Source organism: Dendropsophus ebraccatus, chromosome 5 (genome assembly GCF_027789765.1).
Source record: "Dendropsophus ebraccatus isolate aDenEbr1 chromosome 5, aDenEbr1.pat, whole genome shotgun sequence".
Classification (NCBI taxonomy): Eukaryota; Metazoa; Chordata; class Amphibia; order Anura; family Hylidae; genus Dendropsophus; species Dendropsophus ebraccatus.
The window spans coordinates 77,341,990-77,362,986 of NC_091458.1; the positions used below are offsets into that span (position 1 = coordinate 77,341,990).

Genomic DNA, 20,997 nt, shown 5'->3' on the forward strand with positions numbered 1-20,997 from the left:
TAATGATAGGATTAATAGAATTACAATCATTACATCTCATGCACCTAAAGAAATTCCTTACATTGTCTTGCATTGCATACATACACTAGTTTTATGCACAAAATCATACCTGCAGGCCGCTGTTGTCACAAGTAGCATTCAGAATCTCGTGCAATGGTAAGTCCTGGCCCTATATTGAGAATAACAAACACTTAGAAAAGTCTATTCAGAAAAAAAAGGATACACTAGCATAATAATAATAATAATAATAATAATAATAATAATATAGTCATGATTATTAGCCGCCTCCTCCTAGTTTCCCTTTTTCAGACTCTTTGAGTGGAGTGTCAGGGAGCGGAACAGAGTTGAAAGGCAGGCATCTGATAAGCTGATTGCTGATCAAACGAAAAGTCTCGCTAGGCCCTATTCCACCAACAGATCTGACGACAGATTATCTGCCAAAGATTTGAAGCCAAACCCAGGAACAGACTATAATCTGAGAACCGGTCATAAAAGAAAGACTGGATTTCTTCTCTTTTCAAATCCACTCCTGGGTTTGGCTTCAAATCTTTGGCAGATAATCTGTCGTCAGATCTGTTGGTGGAATAGGGCCTATTTAAGTTTAGAAGGAGGATTCTAATTATAACATATATTATATTAATGAATATGCTCATTATTTACAACCTGCTTTTGCAAATAAATTACATTTGTTTTTTTTTATCTGTTCACACATTGTTTTATTTTCACTCCAAATTCAAGCCGTATTTTGCTTTTATTTTACACAGTCTATGCAATATATGTAACACAATGTATGGCTATGTTCACACAATGTCAAAAATAGAGCAAAGGCGGCCGATTTGATATTTTAAAAACTGTCAGTTTTTTCTGCGAGTTAATTGATTGCAATGGCAATGCATTGAAGTCAATGGGAAGACGGACGTAAATGCACACAATGCATTGCATAACAGACGTTTTTACAGTGGACGTCAAAATAATGAACATGATCATTATTTTCGGACATGTTTTGCAAACAGCAGACTTTTTTTATTAGTTGTTCACACACAATTTTTCTTTTGTCACCGTTCTCTCTCCGTTTTTACTCTTAAATTCAATGGACTTTACAATTAAGACTCAAAGTCCACTCAGTAACCCCAAACTGGAATAATGTGCAAACACTAGTCATTGCACTGAGAGAAGGCCAGGCTGCTAAATGACGTCCATTATTTTTGACTCAAAATGACAAACGTAATTTTAAACAGAGCTGAAAAAACGTTGTGTGAACATAGCCAAAATGTGTTAAACAATATATCAGCAGAATAATAAAAGGTTTAAAGAAGAAGTACCACCAGTTACATCCTCTTTAAGCTGAACCAACGGATCGAACGGCGCCGTCACGGGGAAACCGTTGCGGCAGTCTGTTTTTCGGACCGCGGACCGCTTTCCGTGCACGGCGTCGTTCTATGCACCGGAACCGGCCGGTGCTCAAGCACTGGAGGTAGGCCGGCTCACCCCCAGTGGGAGGGAATTTCCTCCCCTTAAAATGAATGGAGCCGTGTCATACAGGGGAGGGAATTCCCTCCCACTGGGGGTGGCCCGGCCCGCCTCCAGTGCTTGAGCACCGGCCGGTTCCGGTGCATAGAACAGCGCCGTGCACAGGAACTGTGCTTCACTGTGACGGCGCCGTTTGATCCATGGGTTCAGATTAAAGAGGATGTACCTGGTGGTACATCCTCTTTAACCTCTTAAGGGCGCATGACGCACCGGTACGTCATGTGTCCGCAAGAGGTGTTCAGAGCGGGGCCGCGCAGCGACCTCGCTCTTAACCGCCGCGGTCCCGGGTGCCGCGTGTATCCCGAGTCCCCGGCTATTAGCGGGCAAGGCCCGATCGCCGTGCCCGCTAATACAGTAATCAGATGCAGCTGTCAAAGATGACAGCTGCATCCAATTACTGGACGCAGCACTTCCCTGGAGTCTAGTGGGGTGGATCACCCAACAAATCTTTACCGGCCGGGTGTCTTCACCAAAATGGCACTGATCCCGACTCGGCACTCGGATGCTTTCGGCTGCAGCAGCCGAAAACATCCGAGTGCCGATCTCATCGATCTTTGCTGTAACTATACCGCAAAGATCTCAATGAGAGATCAGTATACTTATACTAGAAGTCTCCCAGGGGGGCTTCTAGTATAAGTGTTAAAAAAAAAAAAAGTGTTGTTATTAGTAAAAAGCCCCCTCCCCTAATAAAAGTTTGAATCACCCCCCTTTTCCCATGTTTTAAATAAAAGTAAATAAATAAATAAACATGTTTGCTATCGCCGCGTGCGTAATCGCCTGAACTATTAATTAATCACATTCCTGATCTTGCACGGTAAATGGCGTAAGCACAAAAAAGTGCAAAATTGCGCATTTTTGGTTGCATCAAATCCAGAAAAAATGTAATAAAAAGCGATTAAAAAGTGGCATATGCGCAATCAAGGTACCGATAGAAAGTAAACATCATGGCACAAAAAATGACACCTCACACAGCCCCATAGACCAAAAGATAAAAGCGATATAAGCCTGGGAATGGAGCAAATTTAAGGAACATATATTTGTTAACAATGGTTTGAATTTTTTACAGGCCATCAGATAAAAGAAAAGTTATACACGTTATATATCAATGTAATTGTAACAACTTGAGGAACATACTTAACAAGTCAGTTTTTCCCTAGGGCGAATAAAGTACAAACAAATACCCCCCAAATAAAAGAAATGCATTTTTTTGTTCAATTTTACCACACTTTGAATTTTTTCCTGGTTTCACAGTGTACTTTATGCAAAATTCAGCTTGTCATTGCAAAGTACAATTAGTGATGCAAAAAATAAGGGCTCATGTGGGTTTCTAGTTAAAAAAATGCAAGTGTTATGGGTTTTTAAACACAAGGAGGAAAAAATGAAAACGCAAAAACGAAAAGTGACTCAGAGGTGAAGTGACTTAAGAGGTTAAAGGTAAGAATGACTGAAAATATTGCAAATATAAAAAAAAGGACTAAAACACATCCTTTTTTGTTACATTTTGCAGAGGCCCACAACAATGATCCAAGTGGCGTCATTTCTTAAACATTACACAAGATTCATAAGGATTGGTGTGGACCACATAGCAAAGATGTCTTGAGCAGAGACACAAAAGATATGAGTTTGGTAGCCGATAAAAATAGGGCCAAATATTGAATTTGAGATTTTCAGTTTAATCCCATCCTTATTCATGATTGCCTTTGATGAGAGGCTGAGCACTATGCATGGCCGATTCTGAGCCAGTCTGTAAACCAGTGCCAGAACCGTCCCTGTGATTTAACTTGTCCCCTCCAATTTCACGAAATGTTATAAATTATTTTACTTGGTGTAAGAGCACACTATATTTTTAGTTATTTATAGTGGTTCAGCTTATGTTAAGGTTATATATTCTACTTATGATATATAAAGAAATCCATATAAAGGAATCCCGAAAAAGGATTTTGATAAAATAGAACAAGTCCAAAGATGGGCTCCAAAAAAGGTGGAGGGAGTCAGGCATAAAACATATTAGGAGGGAGTTAAAGATTGGAATCTGTATAGTCTGAAGGAGAGGCTTTAGCAATCAATACCACAAACCTATATATATATATATATATATATATATATATATATATATATATATATATATATATATAAGATGATCCACATCAAGCAGTATATAATGAAAAAAAAAAATAATAATAATAATTATATATATATATATATATATATATATATATATATATATATATTATACCAAAAAGTAAATGGAATTAAAAGAGACAGGCTAAATGACAATTTAGAATGAGGGGGAGGGGGGGGGGGGCAATGTACAGGTCATCCACAAGTGCTAATATGCTAAGGTGACATAGTACATGGGTAAAGTGCACATAATGAGAGCAAGTAGTACATAGAAAAGTATACTTATAAAAAAAAATGTTAAAATCACAATCCAGGTGTGGCCACCACTCATGGTGGCTTCAGCTCTCAGTCTAGCATGTATTGCATGGTCCTGAACCACCACAGACAGATGATGTCAGTGGTGATAGGGGTTGGCCATGATGGAAAATCACAGGGAAACACTTTGTTTAGAAACAGATAAGCAGCAGAGAGATTGATCTCACTGTGTCTTACCACTCTCCATAGATAACACATACAGCAATGCCAATTGCTCCTCTGTATGGTGAGGATGGGCTGCAGGCGGGAGATTTAACTGATGGATTGAAGGTGTATGGCCCCTTTAAGTTTTACTCTGTTGAGAGCTGAAAACATTTTTCCTTTCTGCATCACAGATTCGGTCTGGCTTTCTCCTCTGTACTTCCTTCTTTACTACACACAGGATAACATTTCAAGCTACAAGCTGGTGAGCTGATAACACCCCTCTATTTTTTCTTGTTACACATTCAAGTTGATGCATGGGAAACAAAACCAAAATTAACCCGAATTCCAGTCCTCATGGCCCATCAACAGGTCATGTTTTGACGATTTCCTTAGTATTTTACAGGTGATATAATTATGCTCAGTCCATCAGGTATTATCACAGATGTTCTTTGTATGGGATATCTTCAAAACATGGCCTGTTGGTGGGTAATGATAACTGGAGTAGAGAAACACTGGAAAATTCTGCACGGAATTGTCTGTTTTCTATAAATTCAGGAAAAAGTAACATGTTTTTTTCCTCCTATAGAAATGAATTGAACATGAAGGTACTGTAAATATACAATAAATTTGGATAGATAACACAGACAGGCAGCACTGTAGCCAAGTTGCCAATACTATATCCCTCTAATTAAAAAAAAAATGCATGGTTTAGAGCGGGTGAAAAGTTTAATATTTTAAATTTTAAAATATTATTTATTTGCGTAGATTCTTTATATTTTTAAATTTGAATAGTAAAAGTTTTTCGTTATTAGTTAGGCAATGACATCACTCAGTATATTTTTCTGGTGCATTGTAACAAATCCAGCTTGTCATGGGTTTTCACCTGCGCTCTTTAAGCAGATTGTTCAAACAACAAGTAACACAAAACTAGGACAAAACTCATTAGAAGCTAATTTCTTCTTAGTATAGGACAAAGTGCTGGAGATAATGAGAAAAAAGAAGAGAAATGATAGCACCAGAACTCCAGAGAATATTAACAAGGGGATTTGCATGCAATGACAGACTGAAAACAAGTTTTCACGTTATATATGAAGGTCATTCTGTCTGAAAAGTTATTTATGTGTGATACCTTTGGAGTGGGGAAGAAAAAAAATAAAGACAACTATCATGGTTATATTGGATAATACTAAAGGCTACAGAATTTAGGAATAGTGTTGTCATGAAAGTGTGGCCATGTATAGGCCAAGTTATTTCTGAGAAAGTGTATTATTAAAAACACTTTAATCAATTGATCTATGAAGTCAACTCTCTTTCAGCAACAACAATACTGGAAACATGGGCATGGGATCCATATTCTAGGCTACATGACCTAAACCACCATAGCAGCTTTGCTCATTACTTGAGGTCCACTTTTATAGGGTTTTTCATGTAAAATGACCTTATTAGCTATCATCAGGATAGCTCATCAATCAATCAATGATTGGCGGAGTGCAGGTTCATATACCAATAGAACTGGAATATGCACTACCAGTTGAACGGGTGCTCAAAGCTGACATACAAAAAAAAAACTACATAGAAACACAAAATAATAAAGTGTATGTCACAAAAAACAAAAAACAAAAAAATTTATAGAAATAGAAAAAACTGTATTGTTACATATCCAAAGTACAGATACACATCCCAAACCTGTTTTAAAACATTTAACAGGGTTATCCAGCGAAATTCTTTTTCTTTCAACTTAACTAGTTTCAGAAAGTTATACAGATTTGTAATGTACCTCTATTGAAAAATCTCAGGACTTCCAGTACTTATCAGCTGCTGTATGGCCTGTAGGAAATGTTTTCTTTTCAGTCTGACACAGTGCTCTCTGCTGACATCTTTAGCCGAGACGGGAACTTTCCAGAGAAAGTTTTCTATGGGGATTTGCTGCTGTTCTGGACAGTTCCTGTTTTGTACAGAGATGTCAGCAGAGAGCCCTGTGTCAGATTGGAAAGAAAACATTTCCTGCAGGACAAACAGCAGCTGATAAGTATGGGAAGACTTGAGGTGTCTAAATAGAAGTAAATTACACATCTATATAACTTTTTGAAGCCAGTTGATTTAAGAGAAACATATTTTTGCTGGATAATCCTTTTAAACACTACTCAACATAGGGCCATGAGGATATACATAAACCCAGGACCTGCAATAAGGATAAATATGCCAACAGACTTCCCCAGACAATGAATATACAACATATACTTTAATTCCTGTAAATGCAACACTTAACCCTTTGAGGACCAGGCCCAAAATGACCCAGTGAACCGCACAAACTTTCATTTTTGTGTTTTCGTTTTTTCCTCCTCCCCTTCTAAGAGCTCTAGCACTTTCAGTTTTCTATCTACAGGGCCATGAGTGGGCTTGTTTGTTTACAGGAATAGTTGTACTGTGTAATAGCGTCTTTCATTCTACCATAACATGTATGATGGAACCCCAAAATTATTATTTATAAAGATATAAATAGGTGAAATAGTAAAAAAGGATGCAATATGGTAATGTTTGTGGGGTTCCTGTGTCTACGTAATGCACTATATGGTAAAAGCAACATGATACCATTATTCTATAGGTCAGTCCGAACACAACCATATACAGGTTTACACAGATTCTCTAATGTTATAGGTCACGACGTACCAGTACGGCCAGGGTTGTCTGGGCACAGACTTCCAGGGCGTATTGGTACGTCCTTGGTTGTCTAGGGGTTAATATGTGTAACAATAATAAAGTGAAATGCTAATAATAAACATAGCCAAAGGATGGAACGGGTAGACAGTACCAGTAAGAAAATGCACAAGCACACATGAACAGGCAAGGGGTAATAAAGATCACTGTTGGGGAGAGGCAAAATAAGTTGTGGCCTGTACTTTCCTATGTGTTCCGTCCTGTGTTGAGACTTCCTCAGGGGTTCAACAGTACTGGGAACATGGGCATATGCTTCATATTCTAGGCTGTGTGCCCTAAATCACAATAGCAGCTAATGCTCTGCTTATTTCCCCATTAAAGGCTCATAGCCATTGCGTGAGGGCTACTTTAAAGGGGTTTTCCAGCCAAAATGGCCTGATTAGCTATTGACAGGATAACTCATCAATCAATGATTGGCAGAGTGACAACTCAGGGGGTGCTGAGTTTGGGGTATTTTTATGGTAAAAAAATATATATATAACACTAGGAAAATATTTATTCTGAAAACAGAACAAGTGTGGGTTTTTTGTTATACAAAACTGATAATCATTTAGAAAATTATTGAAACAACAAGTAATATAGGAAAATATGACATGAAAATACTGAAAAACAAAAGCTGCTGTAGAACTACTGCTGTTTTAGGCTAAGAATACAATTGCATAAAATACCTTTTTCAAACAAGTAACATAACAGATGGCATTTATCAATTTTTAAATGCTTTAACTTTGTCGCACGCACCATTCACTTTTCTATCTATTTTGCTTCTTGTTCATGTGTTTAGATAGTTTTGCCAATTTTATTATTAGAATTAGTAACACATTTTACATCAAAGTAATAATATTAACCCCTTCAAGACAGAGCCCTTTGATGCACAAAAGTCCGGGTCAAATTAATGTAATTTTCCTCCCCGCCTTCTAAGAGCCATAGCACTTTTATTTTTCCACATACAGGACTGGTTGGGATGTCATTTTTTTGTGCCATGATCTCTAGTTTTTATTTATATCACATTGGTGTAACAGAAAAATTTTGATCGCTTTTTAATATTTTTTTTTCTGATATATAACATAAAAAAGGAAAACAGCAATCCTGGTGTATGTTTCTTTTTTTTCCGTTTACGCTATTCACCATGCAGGAACAATAATGTAATATCTTAATAGATTAGACGATTCCGCACGCTACAATATGTAATGTTTATTTATTCATTTTTTATATATATATATATATATTTTTAAAATGGGCAAGGGGGTATATTAAACGTTTATTGGGAGGGGTTTATAAGGTTATTTTTTAAATACTTTAAAAAACTTTTTTAATACCTTTTTTTTGTCCACTAGTTTTCACTGTAAATTATGCAATCATTAGATTGCATGTACTGATCTATGCCATGCTATAGCATGGCATAGATCAGTGTTATTGGCAATCTGTGCATAGAGCCTGCCTGAAAGCCGACTCTATACACAGATCACCAAACCGACAGGACGGAATTAAGAGGCGTACCCCCGCCCGTCGGCACATGCGCTCGGGACCCGGTCACTCAGTGACCGGGTAAAGTGATGCTTTATCTGTCACTAAGTACCTTAAAAGCCACGATCGCTATAGATTGCAGCGTTTAAGGGGATAATGAGATGCAGCTGCGGGATGGCACCTGCCTCTCATTACCTCCGGCCCCAAACGCATTGATGTGTTCAGGGTCATTCTCATTGCAGAGGTCCCACACACATCAGGAAGCCACGTCAGTGCAGGAACGTATATATACATTCCTACTGCATGGGGTATGTGCAGTAGGAACGTATATATACAGATTGCTGATGGGAAGAGGTTAATGATAAAAGCAATATATCCATCGCAGTTATTTTATAACACATTTCAAGAGTTAACTTTAAAATCAAACCTTAAAACTGAAACAGCCACTTATGATACAGAAACCTAAATATACTGCTAAACTGTCATGTTGAAGTTACAGAATCCTTCTCAAATAAAGATCATAATGGGGATTTGTGACATTGAAAGGCCCCAGGCTGTGTCATGTACATTCAGCAGTTGTAGAGACTGCAGTAAAGAAATGTAGAGGGCAAATAAAAGTACATGAGATTGAGAGCCCAAAGACAAATTATTAGAAATATGATGCTATTAGATAGCTATAAGAGGAAAATTCATATATAGCTTTCCAAATTTCTGCAGCCAATGGATTGTTACACTAATCACATGAATACTGTAAGCTGAGATCAGCTAAGATTAGCAAAGCAGAGCACTAATATCACTGACTGGAATTGCATAGCATTGACCAGCATAAGCAATCCCATGGACACTTGTAATAGTCCCCTAGAGGGACTTAAGAAGTAAAAGAAAAAAATTAATTAAAAAAGCGATTGCTACCCTCCATCATAGACAGTGAATACCCAGCAACTATACTTATTGCTGTGCCTTATAGCGTAAGAGTATGTCATAATGCGTTAGGTCGTAGGTCATGATGTACTAGTGCGTCATATGTTGAGTAGGAGTTAAAGGAGTTGTCTGGTGAGCAAAAGATGGCTGAAGGCTTCAACTTCCTTGTGCTTTTTTTCTCTTGTTTCAACATCTCGGAAGTATGCCTTGTGAGACATGGAAGGAGTCGCAATCATCGCATGCAGGCAAAACTATGCTTGCACACAATGTCAGTTGCATAGTGGCTTTGAAGACACTGTGCCTCTATTGAACATCAATCATATCTTAGTCCCAACCCCCGCAGGTCAAAGGGGAGGGGTAAAGTTCCAGTGTCAGCTAAAGGCTTTAGCAATCTTCTGCTTGTTGGACCACCTCTTTAATGCATTCAACAAAATAACAGAACCTGTTATTTGTTTGTTCGTTTTTTTTTTTTTTTTTTTAAAGATGTCTTTTTCACACAATCTGTTGAATGACGGACATCTTTTGAGGTGGATGTCATTCAATACACTGTGTGAAACATAGCCTCAGGCAGAAATACAGGTACAAATCTCACGTTTGCTCTGTGTAAACCTGTGCTTACAATCTTGTGAGGTTTTACTCTTGCTGCCCTAATCTTAGTAACTAGAGTTGTACTATAGTATAATTTGAGAAGATTCACAATTGAAGCGCTGACAGTGTAGAAACCAATGACATGGTTAAGTACTTTTATGGAAGAGTGTCACAGAGGAGAACTTTCTTACAGACAACCTTCAGCTGCAGAAAATAAATAAGCAGCTTTTCCAATGAAAGAAAAAAAAAAGTTTTTCCATCTGTAAATGTTCCTGGCTATACACAAATAGGATACCTGATGACAGAATTAATTATACTAATTCCACACAGACATTGAAATATTGACATTTTGACAAGTTGTTTACAACATGTACTCTATAACTAGCATGATACTAAACTAAAACAGACCAGAACATAAAATGGAGGTATTACATCCCCACAAGCTAATCATTTTTAATCCAATTTTAAAATAAACATGCATAAATACAGAGTAATTCATATCAGAGTATATGACTTACTTAGCACTACACAAGCCAAAATATCATAGAAATTTCATAGTTCCGCTTATCAAATATTACAAACAGACGGATTATGACATCGTTTGGCTGATCTTTTATCATCATTCTTCTGACTAACCTTAGGCCCCAGTAGTTGAATCATTATTGTATTACAAAGTCATTGAAGGTTTTTCAACCAATAACTCTTATGTAACAGGATTGCAAACTCCTGAAGGCTTTATTTGTTTCAGCAGAGTTAATTAAACATCTGCTGTTAATTTTTGTGTAGGTAATAATTGTATACATAATCATCAGAGACTAGCAGATGAAATAATAATACACGGCAAAATTATGTTCAGCTCTATACCAATTATTCATTTATAAATTATTATTTTATAAAAAAGGTATGGAGAACTTCTATTTCCGTGTAATATATTTCCAATGTAATGGTTCTATCACACTCTTATGGAAGTAATACAACTGCAAAACCTTTAATGGAGTTTTATATCAAATTGGGAAAAAAAAAAAAAAGTTAACATAGTAAAAATGTTGCATCATGCCACATCATGCTACTTATTAAAAGCAAGTGTACTTTTCCATTGAATGTCAGAACTTTATACCAGCAACTTTTCATAACTTTCTATCTGTCTTATTCTATTACATAAAGGAACCATGAGCCATATGGCATTACTGCTCAAGCCTATTTAAGTGAATAAGGTAATACCAAAAATAATCCATGGACAACAGAGGCACTTGATAAGCAAATCAACTTGGATTCAGCTAAAAATCTACAAAAATAATTAATTTGTTAGATCTCAAATGTCTTCTGTGTTGCTTGTATTTGTTTCCTCCCAGCCCATGTACACTAAGTGGCCTGGAAGTATTTGGCAATTAGTGATGAGTGAACATCCCGATGTTCGGTTGTGATCCCGAAAACAAACATAAAAAAAAAAAAAAATGATTGTGATTGGTTTGTGTTTGCTGAATATTCACAAACAAATAACGAATGTACAGTAGAAGCGTACATTTCAGTCTGCGCACATGCGTACAGATTATCAGGTGCAAATCGTAAATTACGTCGCTGCGTACATTTAGGTGTAGAGTTACGCACATGTGTACAGATTATCAGGTGCAAAGGATAAATTACACAGTTGCGTACATTGCGAGATAAAAAGTTCAAAAGTTCAAATATGTTTTAAAACTATCATTATAACTAGAGATGAGCGAACCGGGTTCGGGTTTGAGTCCATCCGAACCCGATCATTTGGCATTTGATTAGCAGTGGCTGCTGAACTTGGATAAAGCTCTAAGGTTGTCTGGAAAACATGGATACAGCCAATGACTATATCCATGTTTTCCACATAGCATTAGGGCTTTATCCAAGTTTAGAAGCCATCGCTAATCAAATGGCGAACGTTCGGGTTCGCTCATATCTAATTATAACCATTCCGATCATCAAACAAATTGTTCGTGATCGGAGAACACGAACAATTAGTGTCATGTTCATATGAATATGTTCGTTTATGCCTTGAGGCAATGCTGTATGCATCTCAGCATCCACTCACTTCAGTCACTGGGACAGGCAATCTGCCCCTCACCCTAGCTGCTCAGGGTATTATCCAGGGGTGTATACATCTGTACATACTTTTTGTGAGCAATCAAAGGGCAATTGGGAGCCCCCCCCCAAAAAAAAAAAAAAAATGACATAAAAAACTAATATGTGGAGATACAGTAATTTTGAGTGACACTGTTTGTTAAAATGAAAAATGAAACCCTTTTTTGCTGGTCATGAGTATAGTATCCCAATACCAATACATTCATAGGTATGCTCCACCATTCCAGTTCTCTTTTGTGTGTAATATTTGACAAACAGATTTTCCGAAAAAGTCATCTTTAAAACTAAGATTTGGCCATTGGTACCTCCTTAATATTTTATCTTTACAGCTAACCTTTAATTATCTGTGCAGACAAAGCACGTCATGAATTTTGAGATTATTACATATTCTCCAAAGAACACTTTTCTCAGCCACTATGACTGCCCCTCCATATTTAATGTTGAGACTGAAGATGAAGTCACTCCACTCTGATCCTTTGATTCTATTACACCTAATCTCGCTCAGACTTTCTTTAATTCCTCATTTAACTAAAACATTTAACATCTCGTTTTATCTGTAATTTCTCCATCCTCTTCTAAGCATTCATTGATTGTTTCAATCCTCAAAAAGCCATAACTTGATCCCTTGTATCCTTCAAGCCTCACTCCTTTCCTCAGCTTCTAAGCTTCTTGAACATCACAAGTTTTCCTGTCCGTTCTAATAGCTTTATAGTAAGACTTTGATGAGCATCCATCTATCCAATTTTTGTCTATAAAAATAATTCTTTTAATTGCTTATTCTAGAGTGTAGCGCTAAGTATTGTACTACATCTTCTTGGTTTTGAAGTTTAGAGGGTGCAAGAATATGAATTCCATTCTTGCAATGCATCTGCAGAAAATGCCACCTAAAACGGATGACACATATAAGCATTTCATACTATTATGTACAGTATGTTACCTTAACAATAACCCTGTCTAGTCTTCTGGACTAAGGAACAATTTCTCTGCTGTTTAAAGTAAGAAGGGAAACACACTGTTATGACGTACTGAATTGTGAGATGTATGATGGCATTGAAGCACTAAAGCTTTTATTTGAAGGGCAACAGCTACATGAAGTTTGCTGAGGTCCAACAATCCACAAACATAAAAATACATGTATTTTCCCCTTTAAATGATAGATATAATTTATATATTAATTGTTTGTTTTTTAAGTAATTATTTTGTATTTTATTGCATGAAAGTATTTGATACAGTAGAAAAAAAGAACTAAATATTTGATACCAAAACTCTAGTTTGCATTTACAGAGACGTTTCTTACAGTTCTTGACTATTGTTGAGTGAACATGAAAGTGTCCGGGTTCAGCAACTTCTGTAAACCTGAATGCTCTGCATTTAACTCCCTGCATCTGGAAAAGGTAAATACCAGTCTAGGGAGTCCTGTAAAACCTTGATATAGCCTAAGGCTGGGTTCACACTATGTATATTTGAGGCTGTATTTGGTCCTCATGTCAGGTCTTCATAGCAACCAAAACCAGGAGTGGATTGAAAACACAGAAAGGCTCTGTTCACATAATGTTGAAATTGAGTGGATGGCCGCCATATAACGATAAATAACTGCCATTATTTCAATATAACAGCCGTTGTTTTAAAATAACAGTATATATTTGCCATTAAATGACGGCCATCCACTCAATTACAACATTATGTGAACAGATCCTTTCTGTGTTTTCAATCCACTCCTTGTTTTGGTTGCTATACAGCCTCAAATATACAGCCTCAAATATACGTAGTGTGAACATAGCCTATATAGGCTGCATCTGTGTTTTACAGATACTCCTCGGTATGCCTCCAACTTGTCCAGATGTGGGGAGTGATATGTGTCAGGGCCCCTGGGAACACAGAGACACAGGACAAGTGGGCCCTATGGCTAAGACCTCCAACGCTGTCCCTACCTACTCGCAGAGTAGGCCCTAAACGACCGTGAGCAAGTGGGCGGCGTTCCCTACGCTGCAGTAAGTGCGAAACACAAAACCAGACGAGACAAACTAACACAATAAAGAATAGGCGGCGGGCAAGGTTGGCAACAAACGGGCAGCAGAAGTACAGAGTCGGAATCCAAAAGAAAAGTCGAGGTCATAAAATCCAGGTCAGAAATACTAATAAACACGGAACGGAGATACAAGGAAAAAGTACAAGGAACTATACGCAATAACAGACAGTAAACAAGGTACACGGTGAAACAGAAACCAGAGACAATAACCAGGTAACTAGAGGACAAGGCAAGGTAAACTGAACCAAAAGACAATAGACAAGCGAAGGGATCAGGAAACCAGGAATAGAGACAATCTGAGAAAAGGCAGGATCTAGCAGACAGACAAGCTGAACAACGCTATCAAGAGCATTGAATGAAGGGAGAGGCACAGGTATAAGACATCAGAAGTCCTGGACTCCAAGCTGATAGGTGGAGCAGGAGAAACACAAGAAATCACAGAAAGCCAGAGGTGAGGAGACCTGTCCATCACAACAAAGCAGACAACAAAGAAAGTTTAGGGAGAACTAAGAAAACATGGACCGGAACACAGATGACATAAGCAGAGAACACAGTAAAACCAGGAACGGATTAATGCCAAAAGCGCAGTCTTTGGCGCAGAGGTCAGATCTTCACCGCAGAGGGTGGCACTGATGCCTTTTCAGGCACGATCATGACAATATGCCAAGCAAATTGCTGAACACAGACACTTTTATGAAGCTCACTCAACACTTTTCTTGACTAAGTTTGCACACACTGCGGCAGGGATTCATATAGAGCTTCTATAGATCTTTTAAGTTTCAGGGATGTGACTGGGCAACATTGAGTTTTTACTCCCTCCAAAGGTTTTCTATTGGATTCAGTTCTGAAGATTGGCTAGGCCACTTCAGAACATTAAAATGCTTCTTACAAAGCAACTCCTTAGTTGCCCTGGCTGTGTGTTTTAGGTCATTGTCATGCTGGAAGACCCAACCAAAACTAATCTTCAATAGTTTTACTTACATAAGGTGGTTATTGGCCCAAATCATGTGATACTGTATATGGCCCAATCCATCCTCCCTTAAAGAAGTGAGGTGTCAGGACTGCTAGGCATTTCAGCGGCAGAGGAGGACCCTGTTACGGCCGCTGACTGGCTGACCGGGCCTGACACATCACATCCCAGATCCCACACAGACCTAGTATTGGCCAGGGACCTTGAACTGGAGCAAAGAACAGTGGACCCCAGCGCTGGAGCCAGGAAAGTAACTACATGTTGTTTTGTTCACCCACTTCCTCTCCAGCAGTTAAAAAAAAAGTTCATCATTAGGACTTCTCCTTTCAATAAGGTCTAATTGTTCTGTCCCCTTTGCAGAAAAGACCACACACACACACACACACACACACACACACACACACCCTCATGCTTTATGGTTGGGACTGTGTTTTAGTCTACTCTACTGTGTTGGAACTAAGTTGTACTCATCCTTCTTCCTCCAAATATGGCGAGTGGAGTTGATGCTAAAAAGTTTTATTTTGGTCTCCTCTTACCATGATGTTCTCCTAGGCCTCCTCTGGAATATCCAGAAGGTCATTGGGGAACTTCAAATGGGCCTATACATGCTGCTGACATGAGCAAAGGGATCTTTTGTGTCCCGAAGGATGTTAATCCATGATGGCATAGTGTGTTAATGGTAATCTTTGAATGATTCCTGGCCTTTTTCAGAATAATCATTGTGTTATTTCCATTTTTTAATAATTGTGCCAACTGTTGTTGCCTTCAGGCTACTTGCCCATTGTCCTGTTGCCCATCCAAGCCTTGTGCAGGTCCTTTTTGTCCCTGGTATCCCTTGTGCAAGTCTACACTTTTGTCCCCGATGTCTTTGATCTTGGCTATGGTGGAGAAGTTGAAGTAGGGTTGATTCAATGTGTGGTCAGGTGTTTTTTTTTTCTTTTTCTTTTACAGGTAAAAGAAGTGGAACAGGTGCAATTAATACAGGTAATTAGGGTAGAATAAGAGTGTCAAAATAACAGGTCTGTGAGAGACAGAATTTTGGCTGTTTGATAGGTGATCAAATACTTATTTCATACAATAAAATGCAAATAAAATATTTAAAAATCAATCACTGTGTGCATACATCAAAATAATGATTACAATAACTTTTTTTAGATGTCTTTTACAAACAATGGACATTATAGTTGTTTTTTCACCATCCTGCCACTGTTAGAAGCTTGTAACAGTGGCAACAGAGAAAAGGGAGGGGGCAGAGCTCACAGCCATGTGCCGAGAGCGGCCATGCGCCGGCCTTACCTCCCTCCCTTCCCCACCAGCCTCTGTAGCCTGGACACCAGAAGGCTGAGGCTTCCAGTGTCCATGGCTACCATTGAGGCTCTGTGATCACTTTCCAGAGCCCTGAAAGTTACCAGAAAGATAATTCTCCCCCTGCAGGAGAAATCACTGTTTGAAGCCCTATAGATGCTGCAATTGTGACAACCGCAGTGTCTATAAAGTTAATTGTCAGCACTGGAACGCGGCTATCACTGACAGCCGAGACTTCTGTGCCTCTGTGCCTATGTCATCCTGCATCATAAATAAACGTTGCTGCAGCATCAGCTGTAGCAACGGTAATTTACTGTGCAGAGGCGGGAGGGCACAGGGTAGAGTTAGATTGGAAAGTTTTGCATGTTGTTATCAACAGGGCCGCCATCAGGAATTTCGGGGCCCCATACAACCAAAGTGTCTGGGCCCCCCACATTAATAAAAAAAAAAAAAATAGTGTGTTCGCCCCACGCCTTGCTGGGAGGTATAATTTGGTTCCGATCAATTCTAGAGAACTGGCTCATATACCCCATTTTCCCCAGTGGCTTAAAATGTAACCTCTGTTATACAGTTATAAAATTGTAGAAATTAAATGTGAACAAGGTGCAATTCAAATAGACACTTACTTGTATAGCTGCCTCTTGTGCTCTGTATGCAGTGCATTATATTCACCCTTGCAACGTACAATTTATAGCGTGTCTACAAGCCCAGCGGGGCTCATTATGATGGAGACTAAAACTTATACAAGAGTGGGGTAGGGGTTCCCCTGTATTCAGAATGCTGTTGAGTACTAGGCAATGTCCCGTTTGGGGTTATTGAATTTTGAGGGTCTGGGGGGGCTGTTTGATTTGTATATGTTCATTAATATCCCCCCCCCCCCCCCCCCCCGGTATGCTCACTAACATAGAATATGTTGATAAGGCTAATATAATGAGGCTGTTCCATGTTAGTGAGCATATACAAATCACCCCCCGCCCCCCCCCCAGGCAGACTAGTTTAGCTCACCCAAGCCAGTGATAGCGAATACATGGCGGTGAGAACGCTTTCTAGGAGATCCTGTTTGTGCAGCAGAGGTGTCTTTATCCTGCTCTGCATAGACCCTCGAAATTCAATAATCCCAGACGGGGCATTGCCTAGCACTCAACAGCATTCTGAATACAGGGGAATCCCTACCCCACTCTTGTGTAAGTTTTAGTCTCCATCATAATGAGCCCCGCTGGGCTTGTAGACACGCTATAAATTGTACGTTGCAGGGGTGAATATAATGCACTGCATACCGAGCACAAGAGACAGCTATACAAGTAAGTGTCCATTTGAATTGCACCTTGTTCACATTTAGGTTCTACAATTTTATAACTGTATAACAGAGGTTACATTTTAAGCCACTGGAGAAAATGGGCTATATGAGCCAGTTCTCTAGAATTGATCTCACACACAGACACCAGCACACATGTATACAGACACCAGCACACATGTATACAGACATACAGACACCAGCACACATGTATACAGACATACAGACACCAGCACAACAGGGCACGATGAAGTTTGAACTTCTGCAACCTGGAGAAATCACCTGATATCACCTGCAGTCCTATGTAACACCACATAGCACAGTGGTATCTCTGAGTACAGATAATGTAGTAGATTTCACCTGCAGTCCTTTGTAACAGCACAGATAACACAGTGATATCTCTGAGTATAGATCATGTAGTAGATGTCACCTGCAGTCCTATGTAACACCACAGATAACACAGTGATATCTCTGAGTACAGATAATGTAGTAGCTGTCACCTCGGGGCGCCCCTACTAAATGATGTTCTACAAAATAAGAAAAGTGTCATACAGGGACTCACAGGTGACGTCTTCTTTGATCTGAGGCGTCACTTTCCCTTTTCCTCTCCATCCGGCCCAGACCTCCATGATGAGTCCTTCCAGATACGTTTCATCCCCTTAGAACCTGCGAGACAAACAATTTAGGCTCCGCACATTTCTAGCAACTTCCTTTCCTTTCTCCCCCCTGTAGGCTCCCTTAGTAATTGCGCTGTGTGGGATGCCCCCTGTATGTAGGATCCCCTGCTGTGCCCCCTGTATGTAGGATTCCCAGCTGTGCCCCCATGAACTAATAATGCCCCCAGAGGTACCCCCATGCACTAATAATGCCCCCAGAGATGCCCCCATGAGTTAATAATGCCCCCAGAGGTGCCCCCATAAACTAATAATGCCCCCAGAGGTGCCCCCATATACTAATAATGCCCCCAGAGGTGCCCCCATATACTAATAATGCCCCCAGAGGTGCCCCGATGAGCTAATAATGCCCCCAGAGGTGCCCCCATATACTAATAATGGCCCCAGAGGTGCCCCTATATACTAAGAATGCCCCCAGAGGTGCCCCCATGAGCTAATAATGCCCCCAGAGGTTCCCCCATATACATAATGCCTCCAGAGGTGCCCCATACAATAATAATGCCCCCAGAGGTGCCCCCATATACTAACGCCCCCAGAGGTGCCCCCATAAACTAATAATGTCCCCAGAGGTGCCCCCATACACTAATAATGTCCCCAGAGGTGCCCCCATATACTAATAATGCCCCCAGAGGTGCCCCCATACACTAATAATGCCCCCAGAGGTGCCCCCATATACTAATAATGCCCCCAGAGGTGCCCCCATGAGCTAATAATGCCCCCAGAGGTGCCCCCATATACATAATGCCCCCAGAGGTGCCCCATACAATAATGATGCCCCCAGAGGTGCCCCCATACACTAATAATGCCCCCCGAGGTGCCCCCATATACTAACGCCCCCAGAGGTGCCCCCATACACTAATAATGTCCCCAGAGGTGCCCCCATATACTAATAATGCCCCCAGAGGTGCCCCCCATACACTAATAATGCCCCCAGAGGTGCCCCCATACACTAATAATGTCCCCAGAGGTGCCCCCATATACTAATAATGCCCCCAGAGGTGCCCCCCATACACTAATAATGCCCCCAGGGGTGCCCCTAAAAAAAACAAACATCCTACTCACCTAATCCGCGCTGTGCAGGCAGCAGCTCTTCCTCCTCCTCTTGGGGCTCCATCTTGTGAGCCGCAGGGACGGGACTTCCGGCAGACGTGATGACGTCACATCATCACGCCTGCCGGAGGGGCACATGATCACGTCCCGGCCTCCCATAGGCTGCTGGTATGAAGTGCCGGCAGCCTATGGGAGAGAATACAGGACGCTGACAGGTCCTTCTCCTGTATTCTGATCGCTTTAATGTTCCGCCCGCTGTGCGGGCGGAACATTAAAGCGATCAGTGCATCCCGAGAAGCTGCGTGGCCGCAGCATCTCGGGATGCTCAAAAACAGGTGGCAAGGGGGGCCGTGCGGACCCCCCTAGCGTAGCGGTCGGGGGGCGGCGGCCGGCGCCCCCGAAACCCCCCCCCCCCCCCCCCCCCCCCGTGTCTCTTAGGGTCCGGGCCCCATACGGCAGTACCACTTGTACTGCCCTATCGGCGGCCCTGGTTATCAACCATCCCTGATTTTGGTTGAAAAAAAATGACTAAATGACTGACAAAAATACTATGTGTGAACATAGCCTAATGATAGCATTTGCTGTGGAAAAAATATGGTAAAAAAGAGTAACACAAAGTGCAAAAAAGACTCAAAAATTGACCAAAAGGAAACATTGGCTGAATTTCCTTTTTTTTTTTTTTTTGCAGCATAGAAGAGGGACCAGTAAAGTGTCTGATCCATTCTGCACATTTAGAGCATTAACAGCAGAAACATTGCTATATGAATACTCACCACACATAAGCCATAAAACGAACTCTGCATATTAGTATATAAAGCATCAGATTTTACAGTAAATACAATTAGCCTGGGAAATGACTGGATGTGTTTGTCATATTTTCCATTAAAGACCTTACATGCACTCCTTCATCTATGTGAATGTTTCTGCATGAGAGGCCATAGACTGAAGCTTTCTGCTGAACATCTAGTGCTGCGGCTTTGTTATGCTGTCAGATTAGGTATATAGCTTGAGATTTTTTATAATTCCCACAATATTATTAATAGCTGTAACTAACTGCTGTGTGCACATAATTTGCCTTTGTGATAAGCACTGAATGGTAGCAGCTAATTTTTCAAGCAATACATGTTTTTGGATCCTGCCCTGCATGAGCTGCCTCTCAATAATCTAAATTCAGTTTTTCTGTAACAGATGAGAGACAATTCAATATTATTTAGGTTGCTGATGAAACACAATGGTCGTCACAAAACATCAGTATTGTTCTCTTACAAATTGAATAAGGTTTAACAAGCCTGTTCGAAGCTCTTGTGTCAGAACAGGTGATCCAAGGCCAATATAACCAATGTCATTGTAAAATGTATAATGCCCTATGTGTTCTTGTTTAAGAGCATAAAGCATATAACTAAATATCTATCTCTTTACCTTGCTGGTTATAAACTATTAAGACCACCACAAAACAACATGTTCTAGTAAGGCATACAGATACCCAGACAACAGTTTAGGTCCAAGAAATAATAATAATAATAATAATAATAATAATAATAATAATCATCATCATCATCAACATCATATTTATTTGCATAGCGCCAACAGATTCCGCACTGCTTTTTGTAAAATATATATTTGTACAATACAGGTTATATCAGCTTATTTAAGTATATAAATGGCTTGTATGAAAAATATGGTGCAAAAATGTTTCAGGTAAAACCCACTCAAGTAGAGATTCAATCTCCGAAGCCGACAAGACTTTTTTACCATGAGAACT

The 20,997-nt window shown here is 39.8% G+C and overlaps 1 protein-coding gene across 1 annotated transcript in view; it reads right to left on the reverse strand.

Moving 5' to 3' along the window:
• LOC138794167 (protocadherin-9-like) overlaps positions 1 to 490 on the reverse strand; it is a 544,054-nt gene extending 543,564 nt beyond the window's left edge. Inside the window, exons 1-2 of the mRNA XM_069972938.1 lie at positions 458 to 490; positions 110 to 169 (exon numbers count right to left, since the gene is read on the reverse strand). Of these exons, the coding sequence (XP_069829039.1) occupies positions 110 to 169; positions 458 to 490 (93 nt within the window). The remainder of the gene's footprint in view (positions 1 to 109; positions 170 to 457) is intronic.
• Between the last annotated feature and the right edge of the window lie 20,507 nt (positions 491 to 20,997).